We start from the raw sequence: 17127 nt of genomic DNA on the forward strand, positions 1-17127 counted from the left end.
AAGAGGGCTTATGCAGGGACAGTTTGTTTGAAATGAAGTTCAGGCTGGCCTGCCTTCCTGAACAAACAGTTCTTGTGCTGTCACTGAGGAGCAAGCCAAACACCCCCCTTTTGTTATCTGATGGATGAATGAAAACTATCTTCTAACAGTGGTATAAAACTCTTGAAGTTCTCGAGGGATGGAGTGCTATTCAATGGTCAGCATGGGACAGAAACATTTTTAGTCGTTGCAGACAGTCCTGGAAATCTAACCTGGTTCTAAACTGAAGGTCTTTCTGCAGCTTCTCTTAAACACAGGCGTTATGCTTAGTGTCCTGCTGCAAAGCCTGCCAGGGATGAGAGCCGACCCTTGCGAGAGGGTGGGTGGTAGCTGTCCAAAGGGTCCTTTGGTTAAAATAAAGTCAGCTCAAGTTGGTAAGGTGGGATCTTCTCAGCCCTCCTCCAATTCTCCAAACATGTTCTATCCCCTCTAACCAGGATTTAGGCAACTTTTGGGAAAAATTACTTCTGGGTCACATTCATGAAGGGAAGAACAAAACATTGCTCCCATCCCTATACTAATATACAAACACTGCTTATTTTATGGGTCAACAACCTTGAAGCAGAACATGGAAAATAACCATCTTCCCGACAAACAGGCAAAGAGAAAACTCAGTTAACAGAACCCACATGCACTCTGGATCCCTTTCGAGCTAATGGTTTGCACGGATAATTGGTGACCGGGTCTCCAGTTTGATTTCAACAGACAATAAAAGTTCAACTGAATAAATGTACACAACTTGTATGTTGGCAATCGCAAAGAGTTCACTGCTCTTCAAGAGGAAAAAACTGGCAAACATCTGATGAAATGTATTATTACAAAGGTTTAAGATGTTTAAAATTGATATTATCTCAGTGCTGTAAGATTAAAATACAATTCTAAATGAAACAGATACTGTGAGATATGATTAAACCTGCCCACTCCACTGCATACTTCACATTCCCTTTTGTGTCTGCACGTAATCCACTTGCAATAATAAATAAACTACCAGATGCTGGAATGAACAGCTTGTCCCAATAAGTCCACTGCATGCAAAATACAGATAAATGTGAATTAACAGTACAATATCAGTTTGAGGAAAGTTGAGTGCTCCAAAGCCCAGGACAAGAGACGTTTTTTTCAAGTATGACCTCTCCAGCCAGGAAGGGAGAGAAATTTACTGTGGACATCCAGCAGGGAGCTAAGTTCACCAGTAATGTGAGTAAACCATCCACTGTAGCCAATACAATCTTGCTTGCTTTTGACAGCATTAGATTTGGGCCTTACACTGTCAGCAGGGAAATTGTGAAGGATGCGTAAGGTCCAAATGAAAAAGACAGTAAAACTGCAGACACAAGAGACACAGTAAACTTCACTTGCCTTCCATATCCTAGTTGTCTTCTGTTTTTGGCGTGAAAGATCTTCAGTTATGTCCCTTACCTATGATTGAACAAAAGATTATCATTGCGTTTTTTAACTCTTCTTGTTTCATGTTCAGCCCTCTAATGATTGAAATCATAGTGGTAGAATAGTTGCAATGTCTTCATATGGATCTTTATATCTGAAATTTGTTGTGGACCCACACTGAATGCCATCCCTTGTTCAGCTACAAATGAGCACGTGCTGATTAAGACTGCGGTGTTAGAGAAGACAAGAGGCAATAGCAGTCAAACTGTGCTCTTCCACTGGTTTACCTTACCCATAATGTTCTGAGGGACCACTTATGTTAGGAACAAGTTTGGGGCTTTTTTTTTTTGGTATGAAATGTTTTCAGTTCCTTTGGACAGTGTATCAGAATTACAGACTTGATCCTGCAGCTTCTTTGTAGCAAAAATATACCTCAAATCAAGGGCAGATTTTCTGAAAAAGGACTACATAGCATGCCCACAGTGTTTGGTCACTGTGAAATATGAAGCCAAGTGGAGAATGTCATCTGGTTTCATTTCTTCTAAAATACTTTCTTCAAAGGACCTTTTCATCCTCTGAATTTGCAATAAGAAAGAGGAAAGAGCAGTCAGACATAAATGGAGTTAGGAAAAGACTAAAAGCTCATTAGAAGTATGTCTTTCCTGTAAACTGTTTATTAGAGTTGAATTCAGTATTTTCCAAACTGCATGGGCTACTCTCCCTGCCAGTGCAGTGCAGCAGGTGCGAGAAGAGGCATGAGGTAGCTTCAAAACCCGGAGGCAGCTTAGCCTTATTGCATGGTCTTGTGCTAGGGCTTGTAAAGGAGACAGAGTTCAGCTAAAAAATGGCAGAGGGTTATGGAATTTGGCTTTTATTAACATAATCATTACTAAAATTACAATTTGTCTTTTCAGAACCTATACTTTTCAGATTGTTTAGTGCTCTGAAACAATGAAAAGGATCCAGTTCGTATGCACTTCTGACAACCTTCTTGATGTTAAAAAGATGACAGAAAACAAGTTTTATGAATCAATACAGTGTGCATATGTGTCTGCTTGGTGGAACTGTCAAGTTTCCTTCTGCTGTGAAGCTCGCATTTCAGAGCAGTTGTGGAAGTGCAAAAAAACCAAGTCTTTTTGCATCTGTCACCAGCAGGATGATCTCCCTATGCAGATCCCAGCCACAGAGGCACTCTCATAAAAGGCAGATGTTAGCTCTGCCCATTCCCCAGTCTTTCTAATGAGCCAGCAGGAGTGAAAGGCTCCTCATTCCCAGTTTTCTGGCAACTTTCTGAAGTAACCAATTGGAACAAGGCTTGTAGCTGTTAACCTGCCCACTCAGCAGAATTTCACAAGTCCTGTAGCCACTTCTACAGGCACTGCAGCTCCAGATGGGAGAATACAAACAGCATGAGAGAGAGAGAGAATACTGCATGGGAAGCCCACTCATTTGCCTCTGTTCTTGTCCCCTTGGGCAAATCCTTTACACAAAGCAGCATTTCTTCTGTGTGCAAGTGTATGGCTAGGACAAAATGACATATGGAGAGTGCGGCACCTCAGCAAAGATTAGTTTACTCCCCTGGCAGCCTGGCTGGCAGCAGAGCTAACACCAGCTCCTTCAGATTTAGGATCTAACAATAATACTGTCAGCTAGACTAAGCCTTCAGAGGAACTGCCTTCACAGTTATCAAGCTAAATGCTTCAACCTGTACATGCTACAGCATCTCTTTCAATGTAAACTGGATGTGAGTTGTGGGCTGCTTTTCCTCTGAACCATTTTATCCCAATGGTAAATTATGAGCCAAATAAAAAACAATGCCTGGATGTGTTGCTGTTGTTAAAAAATTACCTTTGCTTGTCCCTCCGCCCCATGGTGTTCATCTGCCAGGAACAATGGCAGCCATTGTTTTTCTAATCTCCTCTGGACACATTGCTGAACTTCTAGCAGAACCGCTGACGAAAGTCGATCATGAAGGATTTGTCCCCATCCTCCACCTGAATGCATTAGCTAAGCAATCCAAATACAATAACACGTGACATAAACTTTTGTGTATACCAAAAGTCCTTTATCTCTCTACATACTTGATTTAGCAAAGCATGAGCTTAACTGTAAGCAAAGCATTTAATGCATGCTTACCCAGGGCTCACATGTACTTTTCATAAAAGGGAACAGATTACATTTGTCCCTACCTATAATAGAATACAGACTTCAGCAAATAATACCGCAGCTTGAACGAGTAAATTTCCTAAGTATCAAGATATATCGGAGTACCACAGCTCAGACTCGCTGTCTGTGGCTTTACTGACATACTAAAATAGAAAGCTGGAACAAGTCATTCTGCCTGAAAGCCATTTTAACACTTTTTCTGAGCTGTATTGTACTTGCTCTGGCTGCAGCCTCAGATCAGGGTTTAAGAGATATGTTCTATAAGGACGGGGGAGGAAGGGCTTGAACAGGAGGGAGGGGACCCCCCACAACCAGAGTAGAAGCAGATTTCTGGCCAAAAATACAGGTGAGATTTGAGGACATAGTTTGGGGAAAAGCTGGAGTAAATCTGCTTATGGATTTATCTCAGTCACATTCAGTATGCGTAAGTGTTCTTTATGAATGATTTTCTAACTGGTACCTTGTCTTGTTGTTCTCTGGTAGCTGGGCTGTTGGGTCCAAAGAAGTATTTTTTGTTTAAGTACTTGTTTTTAATATCCTTAGATTTTTCTTCCTTTTTTTCTTTATCCTTGTGGAGCATCTTTCTGTACTGTTCAATATCTAGCCAGCACATGAGATCCATGCTGCAAACAAATTTAAACAGAATGTTATTTCAGTATTGAGTTAATTTCATCAACATTCTAGGGAGTTATTAGTTTAACCACAAGCCACCAAAGTGTTCAAGTTCTAAATACCAGGTCAGATTGGACTGAAATTTTATGTCATTTTTTTCTTTGTACCATCTGGTGAGACCATGGCACTTGCTAAACAGGCAGATCAAACACACATCTTAGCGATCTAATTTAGGGTCCCTTCTGGGGCACCCTGAAACGAGTAACCTCCTCGGTGTGCCTCTGCTAAATCCAGCAGGGTCTGTGAACCAGAGTTATAGTGCAGAGCTCACAGAGTGAATAAAAAATGAAAAAAGATAAGAATTTGAAGCAGTTCTGAGGCTGTGAGCCACCGAGAGACGAGTCGGCACCTCCTGTTCTGCCTCCTCCTTGTATCGTCTGAGCAAGGAGCAGGGATGACAGCTGGGAACGTCAGCCCCAGAAATCACTCCCTTCCTACCCCGAGTGAAGTGCTAGACCTTAAGTCAGTCCTCAGTCAAGCAGACAAAAACAATTTATGGTACATTTTGTTTCTAGGTCTTTTTGTGGGCTGCCTTTTCATAAATGACTAATTCTACTACTTAGTTCATTATTCATAGTAAGTGACAAATAATCTCCATGTGCAATTTTTGATCTATACATTGTTCATCATCACTTGGGTGTATACTGTCAGTTTAAGTTTGTTTAATGGAACATATATTGGGTTTGTTCTTTAAACCAGACAACAGAATAAGTGACATACCTACAATTTCAGATTAATTTATATGAGTGTTTTCTGACAGTATCTTATTAGCTGAGGTTTTGTGGGCACTTTAATGAGGACATTCACTGTATTTGCAGCAGGAAATATGCAACATTAAATTCAGACAAATCTGTCTCACTTTTCCATTTGGTTAGTAACTGGCTTTTTCAAAGTGTTAGTCTATCAGTAAAACTTTCAAAAGCATCCAACTGATTTAAGAACAGATGTCCCCCTTTCAAAAGTCCTTTGAGACCCTTACAGACCTAAGTTCTATTAAGACTGAAATTCTTTTATTTGCTAGTTCATCACAACGTAAATAAATTCACCTAAATGCAAGCGATCCAAGTTACTGTGGTTTATGGAGTTACTCCTTGGCATCTACCTATGACAACCGATCAAATATGTCTATCATTTTAAAAGCAAAATACATAATCCTAAAGTGTGTTAGGTTAAACCGTTTACAGTGTGGCTTATCCTAGCATACTCTACTTTTTCCTTTCAACAGATCAGGAGCATGTGCATAGGCGGTTAGCCTGGCAAGACTAACAAGTGGTAACCCACTAACCCAAAGTAACACAAATTGTCCTGCAATTGTGTGAATATATCCTATATATTTAACAAAATATTAATTAGCGGAACTGTCTTTAGATTCTTACCAGAATTTGTGCCCAGGTACTCAGCAGCTTGTCCTTCCTGAAACTTGGATCACTTACAATTGGGCAATAACAGAACCATAAATTTTGATGAAGAGGCAAATGACACATTTGTTGGGTTTTGCTGAAATTTTCCAAACTGCATTAGTTCTAGGATCCCTTCAGCTTATAGTACCGTTAAGCATCTTTACTGTAGCATGCCAGCTGGACTTCAGAGTTACTAGGTCTGGACCCAGCTCTAAAACACTGTTTTGTGAGACTCTTTCAAATGTTTTTCTTCATTATGAATTTTTACAAAAGAAAATTTCTCCATAACTAAACTTTTCTCTGCCTGGCTCTATCACTTAAGATGGGGTTTGTCTGTGATTAACAGAGAGGCAGGAAGTCCCAGAGGCAATTCAGCGTGCCTGTCCAGGACCCCACCCTAGCCAGTGACCTGTTCTCTGGCAATTCCTGCCGTTTCCCCAGTTAGAGAGGAAGGCTAGACCGGTGGTCTCCGAAGTGGGGAGACCCCCAGGGGATGTGCAAAATGATTCATTGGAGGGCAGGAAAAAAATACTAGAACTTCAGTAGCACATGTATATAATTTACAGAAAAATAAATATATTAGGGTGCATGCTAAGAAAATTTTACTGATGGGGTGCACGATGAAAAAAGTTTGGAGACCACTGGTCTAGACAACTAACTCAGAAGTCACTTGACCATAGATAACCACAGCATAAGAATCTCATTCTGAACTCATTACCTACAGTCTTTTTGTAGTCAGTGAGCAGAAATAGCCATCTTTAGGAATGATCCATCCAAACTAGTTTTAGATATTACCTTCAGAATTAGAAGAATTGTGTCCAGAATGTGTGTATTTCTGTCTCTGACTACAAAGGGAACCTAAGATGGTAAGCAGAAGTGATGACATTGAATCTTGCCCAGAGGAATCCTGTGCTAGATGTCCATCTCTGGACACTTTTGAAAAAGCTGACTGATATCCAATCTAAAATGATAGCAGTGCTTGACTAGAAACAAGGGACAATATACAAAGCGTCAGCTCATGGGAACCCAGGTTAGAGGAAGGAAGTGACAATTTAAGAACTTGCTAGCAGTTACTTAAAAAGTATATTTGCCCTTTCCTAAAATAGGATAGAAATGAGTGCGAGGCTTGGGGGGGGAAAAAAAAAAAGGTGACAACTCACATTTTCTTCTGCTAGAACTTCTCTTTAGATCTTCATTTTTAAACAAATGGGCTTGCTTTTTCAAAAACCCTGCATAAACTGTATCTGCTACAAGTTGGTACTTAATGCTGTTCAGATCAGTGCAAACACACTGTGAGAATAACATGGCTGTCTTCTATTTGTACATTTTTATAACATCCAGCTTTAATTTTTAAAATGTACTAAATTGAATCTGTGCTAAAAAAAAAAAGAAACTTTTACTTGTTACAGGCTAATTGCTCTACTCAGGGGTTTGCCACTAATCAAAGCAGAAAATGAAAGCAGAACTGTAATACAAACATGTTATGACAGGAGAATTTTTACCCCAAAAATGTTAAGACAATTCAGTTGTCTGAACAATGTGCATGTGTATTTCATAAATATACAAACACATTTTTAAAAAAGACTAAAATCTGTGAACATTTAGATAGCCAAGATCCCCAGCAAAGATTTCTCCTGAACTTAGAAGTAGGTAAAATAATAATAATGAAGAAACATACCCAGCAGAACGCTCATTAAGAAAAGCCCGGAATTGTTCTAACTTCTCTTTGTTGTGGATCAGGTCAGATAGATTAGGACCTGCCAATTCTTTGGGAACTTGACGCAAGTGCTGATCTTTGAGAGCATTAGGACAGGATGGCAGACCAGTGTCAGCACCAGTACTCTGAGGGAAGAAATTATTTCACTTGCATAACTGCTTTTTTCATCTCTATATTTTGCTGTTTAGTAATCCTTGCATTAGATAACTTCTGACTCTGTAGAACAGCTTTTAAATTGCTGAGAAAATAAATTGAATTAGGGCTCCAGCTCTTATTCAGCTTTAGTTTTATGTTTGTTTTAAACATATAGGTGAGTGCAGGTTCCATGATCAAGTAAACCAATATATGCCTGTAATTTACTTGAAATTGAAGTATATACTCAAGATTAAGGGCCCAAAATTAATTCCACAGACTTTAGTGGAAACTGTCTCATCGACTCCAATCATACAATGTTCTGATGTTGATGTAACTGACAGAGGACCTGTGTTTGTAAGTAACACAATGGCTGTCAATCATTCCCCAAAATGAATGGTAGAAATCAGACTAGCTTCTCCGAACTGGCATGTAGTCAGTCTTTCATTGCTGATACTCAAAGTGTTAACCCTCTCTGATAGAAAAAGAGTTTGTTTTTGTTAGTAGGTACTTGTCTTACCTCATCCTTCTTGGAATCATTCTCTTGATGCAAAGTCTGGAGCTTTCTAAAGTACACGGAGTCCAGCTGTCGAGTTTCTTCCACCAACTCCACCTAATAAAAATATCTTATGTCATCCCTACAGTACACATTATAGAAAGATGGAGAATTGGACGGGCACCTTGCCAGTGACAGTGGATAGAAAAGGATATGTTTGCCACTAATGAGACTGATGTTTAGAAGACACTAGAAGTCACATCCTTGTGACAAACAATTCAATCAAAAGCTCTGGTAGAACAAAATTTTCATATCTATGTAGGATCACGTGTAGATTTCTACAGAACACCACTAAATATCCCAACTATATCTTTAAAAAAAAAAAGAACTGTTAAAAATTGTTAAATTATATTGTGTATATAATATATTGTGTGTATTGTGTATGTATTATATTGTGTATATTGTGTTAGACTTACCTGATTGCCTATACCAGCAAATTGTATGTCAAAGTGGCACTGAGAAGCAGAAAAACAGGTCTTAAAACTACTAATCTCAGTGGGAAATGTCAAAAAGACAGAGTGCCACAGATTTCCAGAAATGGAAATTTAAGATAAGAAAGATGCTATAATATCTAAACAGGAAGGTGAAAGCTTTCAGACTTTCAGTCTTGTCCCCTTCCTTAGTTTTATACCAGGTAATGCCTTAAAATAATAAATTGTGCATGATTAGAACTCATGAAGTCCTGGCATTTTTTAACTTAATTAGAAGCCTTATGTATATAACTAGAGCAGTTCTCCATGTTACCTGCAAACAATCGGTAACTGCATGACGAACAGCTTGGTGACTCTCTTGGCTGACTAAATCATTCAAGTGCAGGTTTTAGGATATTTAGCAAAATTGAGCCAATGTGTTATACTGATTAGCATGCCCATTACAAAGATTAGAAAGCTGTGGTCTTATTATACAAGAGTTTATGTGCAAGAGAGAGAAGAAAGTTTTTAGATTAATATTCATTACGTTTTTGTCTAAATGTGAATACCACACTAATCACCGTGTTATCCAAATGCCTTCAGGCTCAGCGTAACTCTATTCCACTGTTATAAAGTGCTTTTGGGTATTCTTGCCTTTAAAAGAAAAAAAGTAGTTTGAAAGTAAATAGGGAAATCATTCAGAACATTTTTCAGAAAGTTTAAACAGAAAGCAGATAGAGGCAGGATGAGGATCAGCAATAAAAAGGAACTCTCCTGTTTTCATGTTTCGTTTAAAGATAAAAATGTAGATACATACTGACCATGTCCCAAATAAACAATTTTGGACTCACCTAATTCTTGATAAAATATCTTGTTTCATTATGGGCCAAATATATCCTGCTGTATGGTAGAACAAAGGGGAAGAGTAGAGCCAGGGTCTGAACAAAATACAAAGCAGACCTTGTCTTTGTGCTAGGAAGGAGTGTGCTTAAGCATCAGCCTGCGCCTAGTACAAAGAGACTCTGGTGCCTCCTAGAACAGGTCGTTTTATGTCTGTGTATTATAACTCTTCACAAACGCATGTATTGTGCACTCAAAAGGATTTAGTTCTGGTTTTTCGTGCTCTGATTAAGATGTTTCTGCTATTAGGGCACTGAGAAGTCTGCACGTAACTACACTTGCAAAGCAAAGCGTCATCTAAACTGAAAGGGCAATAGATTATCCCTCGGTTAACTCAAGGTGATATAAACTCACACAGGCATTAACTTAAAACAAAAGTTCACATTTTCCGTTCTTACTTTGGAGGAATTCTTCCATCCCTAGAAGCAGTGAAAACACTTTATTCAGAGAGTGCTCAAAAGCAGAGTCCTTTTTATACAAAAACTATGTATAATAATACTCGGCTGAGTCGGTGACTTGACTCAGCGAGGACTGGCAATAGATACTAGACAACTAGCATTGATAATACACATGGGAAATATACATTTACAAAAGACTGTAAAAGTAGTCTGATAGAAAGGAAATAAAATTTCAGATTAATGGAAACATCAATCAATTACACAGTATTCTGCAGGTCATAAACTTATAGCTGAAATAGCTTAGAAAAAATAATTTATCTGAAAGCTTAGAAAAGATGCTGAAAAGCAAAGAGAATATTTTGCAGATGTGTTTGGATTAGTATATTTCATTTTAGTAATTTTTTTTCAATGTCCAAACTTTAAAAGTTTCTTAAGGAATTTAAATTATCACAGGATGAGAGGGAAGGTCCCCTTGTGAATTAATTAGAAGGTAGAAAATAAAAAGTAAAGAAATAAATAACTTTTGTTATGGGGTGGGGTTCCTATTGGAGTCTCACAGGGATCTGCGCTGAGGTTGGTTTTTTAAACATTCAGAAATTATCTGGAAAAGGAGGTGAGTGAGGAGACCACAAAGTTCGCAAAATGATTCCACGAGCAAAAAGTTAAATTGACTGTGAAAAGCTGCAGGATTCCAGGACATTTTAGCATCTGCATGATAAAAGGGCAGCTGAATTCAACGACAATAAACATGAAGTCATTCCAGTGAGCTCCAAATTAGGGCTTTCTATTAGTTGTTATTACTTAGTAAAGAGATCTTGGAATCATTGCAGATGGCTATTAGCTTACATTTTGCACATCCACTCAAAGTTCACCAGGAGTCAAAAGGCAATAAGAATCATAGGAACAATTAGGAAAGGAACAAAGATCAAAACAGAAAACATCATTCTGCCACTGGATAATCCTTAGTGCAGCCAGATCTTGAGTACTGCTTGCATCTCATCAAAATAATATAAAATAACAGGTACAGATGGGGGTGATAAGTGTAACAAAGGTATGGAATGCCTCCTGTAAGAGGAGAGGTCGAATAGTCTAGTTCTTGAGTTTCAAAGAGATGTAATTGAAGTGGGATACAGCAGAAACATATAAAAGCATAACAACATTGAGAATGTGAGAAGATAACAATTGTTCACTGTTCCCCATGGCATACAAAACTAGGGCAACAGGTGAAATTTTCAGGGAGTGCTTTGCAAACAAACCAAGATAAGCATTTTTTTCTCCTATTGCATGATTAAACCATGGAACCCACTGCTACAGTGAGGCTGAACATATAAAATGACTCAAGACACATTTACATAAACCCATGGGGAAAAAAAAAACACCTCATCAAAGACTATTAAACACAAAAATGTGGATAAGACCCCTGTTTCATGAACCCCCTCAGCTGCAAAGTGCTGAAGCTGGCAATACTGCTTTATGGGTTTTTTCTGTTCTTATACTTTATCCTTAAATTTTTAATACTAGCCACCACCTAACAGGCTTAGAAGATCATTCTCAATTTTGATTTTAGGTAGCTGTTCTCCTCGTTGTTCATACATGGATGCACAATATAGTAACAAAAATACACTGTACTACAAAACTTCCACAAAAAGATTTCAAAACATTTTGTAGGGGGCAATGCATGCATCTTCTCATTACATGCTGATGGAAGTATCAGCAGTAAGTGATGATATTTCCTGTAAAAACTGAGATGCTTCATCTAAGGTCATAGTAGAGAAAAACAGAAACGAGAACTAACTTCCCGCCCTCCAACTCCTGATTACCCACTGTAAACTTCTCTGTCCACATCCGAGAGAGAGATGTTGAAGACTTGGAAGCAGAAGTTGGACCTACAGCTGGTAACTTGTAGTTAAGTTTACAAAGAGCAGAGCGCCACAGCATCTACCACTGCCTCCACCATTTCTTATTATTATTTGTCAAAAGCCGAGTCAGGATTGCAGCCATCTCCTCTGACCTGGATAAACCTGCTCAACTCAAGCCTTCAGAGGCTTTCCGGGATTAGAACTGAGTAGCCATTGAGTCACCTACTTCAGGAAGCCTGCAGGGCACCGTTAGCCCTTACACACCAGGGCAGCTATCTAAAAAGTGTTTGAGGCAAATACAGCTGGATCACCATATCACATTTCCTCTTATGCTAAGTAGTAGCTGCACTTTAGTTCTAAACACCAAGAAATACTCGATACAGTTAATATGGATTTAGCATCACTGTACTGACACTGTAGAAACACAGCTTATTTTGTGCTTATCATTAAAAACGTAGAAGGCTTGTGGGCAAACCATCGTAAGAAAATTACTTTTGATCAAAGCTAAGATTGCAGAAACATGACAGTTCCTGAGTGCAAAGAGAAATTTTGCCATAGCAAGATGTGTCCCTCCCCAATTCACAGACCAAGGGGTCTATGAAGCCTGCACCTTCCTTTTGGATGGGAAGTCTGCTCTCCACAGGAAGCTCAGCCTACTCCACGCATTAGCATAGAAAGGAGCAGGTGAGCAAAACATCCTATAATACTTCTCCTTTCCTGACTATAAATGTAACAGAGTTGCATATGAAGGCTCTTGTGATTTTCTTCCCTGACCTAAGAATTTGTCATGGTGTCATCTAGATCAGTTACCTTTCCATAAGTGTATTTGTCTGCTTCCACCATCTTCATCCACGGTTCTAGCAGAACAGTGAGGATATATTCTTCTGCTGGGTCAAAAAGATCCTCAAATGCTGGGTCAATTTTCTGATAAATGATGTTTTTCTTACTCTGATGAAGTCCAATGTCCATACTGGCAGATGGGGCAATGTAAGTTGCATAAAGGAACTACAATAAAACAGAAGAAAATTGTTTCTTAGCCATCATCCATTCCAGTGGTCACGGTCAACTGAAGGAGAGAATTAACGCATATTTATACCCCACTGCCCTGCTGTATATTCTGAACATATATCTAATTAAACCTGCCTTGTTTTTACCAATATTACTATTTTGTCCAAAATTCAGTTATTGCTCCTACTTGTTAAAATGTTTAGGTCACAAAATAATGCTTAATGTAATTTTTGCTTGCAGTTATTTGGCTGATTCTTAGTTAGATACGGATAATCACAATCGTTACAGCAACTGCACTCTTCATGAAGTCGCACTGCTGTTTTGCAGAATATGTCCTGGGCCAACTTTTGAAGGAGTGAATAGGTGGAAATTGTAAATTTAAGGTTAAAATTAATGAAAAATTATAAGATTTCATTCTGTGTGGAGATTTTCTTGCACAGGTCCTTGACAGTGGTGAGACTCCATCATGGTACAGGATCCATAACAGGAGATACCACTGCACAACTGAGGTCTAAATCCTTACCAAAGCAAAGATTACAATATGCTTTTTTTATGAAGCACACCGAGTTTCCCATTCAACACGTACAAACAGAAGAAAGCTGAACCTGGAGAATGTTTCCTTCTCACTAGTGGCTCATTCTTGAAGCACAGAGTAATTTTTTTTATTTATTTCAAATGATTTTTTTTCTAAATAGTCCCCTAAGTCAAATTCCTGTTTTTTAAATGTTTCATAAATTGCTATGAAAAAGAATGCTGAAAACTCAGAGAAAAAACACTTTCTTCCATGAATATCTTGGAAGAGATATTCCAGAATATCTTTCTAATACACCATGATTCTGACTGCAGCTAGGAACTCAAGTCAAAAAAGATGCTGCCTTGATAAATTTCATATAAATGTTTTCCCTTCTTCATATTGTCTAACTAATTTTCAAATTTTCAAATTTCTCCCTAGGATGGCACTGAGGAGCCCATTTTCACTATTTATTATCATATAGTTTTGACAATGAAGAACAGAGGTTTCTGATAATTCTCATTTTCTTTATGTTGCTAAAATCCAGCTGCAACTAGCAGATGTACAAAGCAGTAGAAAAGAAGAAAATAATACCTTTACTCTGCATTCAAGCAGTAATAAAACATTGCTGTGTTTAGATTTCAAGCACAGTGGGAGAATGAGTACATGAAATAATTATATCTTTCTTTATTTTAAATGAAATATTCTGATTTATTAGACTCTCTCTTTCAAACAGCAACAGTACCAGGCTACATCCCCATTATTTTGAACCTTAACAATTTGAAACAGACCCTTTAGACTGTCCTGATATCAGGTCACTGAGCAATACAGGGCTACAATGGCTGACATCCATCCTCCAGTTAGAACTTGTTATCATTACTCTATTTACGGTCTATGCAGGATTCCACCCCCCTTCTACATAGATATAATCATTGAAAACAAAAATGGTTTCTGGCTATTGTGGCCCACAACACCAGTGCAATAAAGAGTCCCAGGTGTAAAGGTAAGGTCAAAGAATGAGGACATCCACAGGAAGAGTCCTAGCTGAAGAACAAGACCTCTTTTATCCTAAATTATGCCCTTCTCAGTAAATCCTCAAATAAATTTAAATGTAACAGAGACAGCATTAATTAGATTCATAGTGATTTCAAAAGTTGAAAGTTATTTTGAAGAACCCTAACACTAGTAAAGTTTAAGTTACATCATGTTCTAATCTGATCCAAAACATTTAACATATAAAATAGCCAAATTAGAACGGACCAGTCCAATGATATAAAGATGTGGTGTCTTTAAAAATAGACTTTTTAAAGAGGGGTTAACCATTTTATTCGTCATTAGGGCTACATTGCTCCACCTGTTATGACTCATAAAACCACATAAGGGATCTGTAAATTGGCAAAAAGGGTCCAAAATAGGTCCTCAATATTTTAACACATATTTAATCTAGTTCCTTAAATGGTTGATCACTTTTAGCACAGTTTTAAGAATAAAATCGAAACAATCACTCCACAAGTTTCTTGGGCAGAAGTCTTCTTTCCCCCATGATTTTGTATGAAATAGGTTAACTTGAGTATATTTGCTACTCTCCTTCAGAGTTGACAAAAAATATCAGCCTACAGAATTAGAAATTGCCCAGACTAAGGAAGCTTTGGCCAAGAACTATTGTCAAATCTGCTGACATAAACAGTGTCATTATATATTGCCATATTAGGGACTGCCTTTGCAGGCTGCTCTACCTGCAGAACTGTCCCCAGTCCTGTATAATTTCACAAGCAAAACTGGAGCATAGTAAAGACAGACTTTTTTTTTCCCAGAAACAATAGTTAGGGCTGGTAATACATGTGAAGCAGAGATTTAGAGGTGGTTAAGCTAGCTATAGGAGTGCAGGTTTCCAAACTCAAAGGACCAGACCCTCAGTGCTGTAATGAAGATGGCTGCTTCCCTTTTAAAGGATATAGATTTACAGTGTCTGAGGATTTGGCATGATACCATCTTTTTGCTTAAATTCTTGTAGGAATCCATTGCTATGGAATTTGAGCCACCAAGTAAAAAGATAGCATCACAAAGTGACAAAGTGGATGCACGCACTTGTAAATAGGGGAGAAATGAGAAGGAGCTTTCATCCCTGTGTCCCTTGCTGAGGGTTCAGGGGCATCTGTAGATCTGCACTGATATGAATGCAAGGACTGCAGGAAAACCACCTGTGAAGAGTTCTAGACATGCCAAAAAAGGAGGAGAAGTGTCTGTGTTCACAGCCTTCAACACTGGGCAATGAAGTTAGCAAGATATAGAGGGCAAATACATTTTATCCTTTAAAAAGGAATATTCATAGACTTTTTTGACTCCCATGTCATGGAAGTCTTGTGGTTTTCTGAATCTCAGTAGAATAGTGAAACTGTTGCATTGGCCAATCTCCTAAAGTATCAAGAGGAAAAAAAATACATTAAATGAACTTAACGGTTATCAAATTCATACAAAAATCTTAAGCATGTGACATCAAGTGCACATCATACTTAATTTATTCAATGTTTTGTTCCTTTTGTAAAACACAAAGAATTTCCCTACCTGCCAGCTATACATTTTCCTATAAATGTATTAGAACAAGCAATAGATTGAACCCAAAACCTTATCTGGAAATTTGGTCAGAGTTTGCATCTTAAAATCACTTATAATGGCACAAATCTGAAGATATGAAATGCTTAGGAAATTCAGATTAAGACTTTGGCCTCATTTATGACTTTCCAAATCCAAATAAGGGATTGTACAGGCCTTGGGTTTTGGTTTGAGTTCATCCCAGATGAGAAGGTTTCAGTAAGCAATCTTAGAATGACTAGAGTAAAGAAAGAAACATAAAAAATATTTAAGTCCAAGTGTTTTGTACTGCTGCCCAAAGGCATGGATATTGCTCTGATCTAAATGAGGGGCTTTTGCAGCTGCTTGACAGAATCATATGATGGAAGAATACAATGCACTGATTGGTCTTAAATGTAAAGGCTAAATTGCCTTAACCCCCATCATCACTTCCCACTAACATAAATCTTGTGTCTGACCCTAAAAGTTCACAGTAATAGTAACTCCCTTTATCTAAATTGATTCTAGTGTGAAAATACTGTACTTCCCATAACTTTATTATGGCTTTTTAGCTTTAAATAACTATTTTTTAATCAAAAACTACAATATGTGTTTCTTTATTGCTTTTCCTTCCCAATTTATTTTGCACTCCTGTGCATATGTTTATAGTGAACAACCATATAAGTTCCTGGATGATTATCAGTACTCATCCTTTTTCTTATCCATCAGATTTCATTCTCACTGTATTTTTTTTCCCTGGATGACTGAATATACACTTTGGAATGCATTTTCTTACTCTGTCATAAAGCTGAGATGAAAAAGCCTATGAAATGAAACAATAAGTAGCAGATACACAGCAATCCGTTTGCTCTTGTTTCTAACAGGAAGCAGGCAGAACGCATACAGAATACTCTGGATGTTTCTTTCTGTAATAAATAGAAAAATACATATGACGATGTGTTGTGTGAATCTGATCCACATTCTCTTAGGAGTATTTGGAATGACTATCTTATTGTGCCAAAGGTGAGCGCAGAATTTGGGAGGCATCTCTTCCATAAGCAGACCCTGTAGATTGGTTGCAGCTTGACTCTTTACCGTGTTCCAATGAAAACAAGAATAATTTTTGTACAGCCTTAAAAGGCAAGCTTGAGAATGATACCAAATGTTGCAGCATATGTGTTGATTTGTTATGTTACATTTCAGCTGTTAGTTATGCTAATGGAACAGTTTCACATATTTCGTTTTGATGTATTTACTTTAATGGCTATGTGCATGTAGCTCTCTGCAATTGCCTTGTAACACTGATTGTATGATGTTCTGCTGTCACCACCAGGCCAGCACTGGAAATAAGATAAGAAGAGTAAAAAAGACCTGGGCCTTAATTTTTAGCCATGCAACCACT

General features: G+C 38.0%; 1 protein-coding gene across 1 annotated transcript in view; it reads right to left on the bottom strand.

Annotated features, from left to right (window-relative positions):
* The window catches only part of RGS22 (regulator of G-protein signaling 22), a gene marked incomplete at both ends in the record, with an annotated part of 48687 nt that overhangs the window by 11915 nt on the left and 19645 nt on the right, over positions 1-17127 (bottom strand). The window contains 6 exons of the mRNA XM_009706658.1: positions 1399-1458; positions 3274-3432; positions 4052-4214; positions 7342-7505; positions 8033-8125; positions 12446-12640. Coding sequence (XP_009704960.1) covers positions 1399-1458; positions 3274-3432; positions 4052-4214; positions 7342-7505; positions 8033-8125; positions 12446-12640 — 834 coding nt within the window. The remainder of the gene's footprint in view (positions 1-1398; positions 1459-3273; positions 3433-4051; positions 4215-7341; positions 7506-8032; positions 8126-12445; positions 12641-17127) is intronic.

Source organism: Cariama cristata, unplaced genomic scaffold, assembly GCF_000690535.1.
Source record: "Cariama cristata isolate BGI_N322 unplaced genomic scaffold, ASM69053v1 scaffold16560, whole genome shotgun sequence".
Taxonomy (NCBI): domain Eukaryota; kingdom Metazoa; phylum Chordata; class Aves; order Cariamiformes; family Cariamidae; genus Cariama; species Cariama cristata.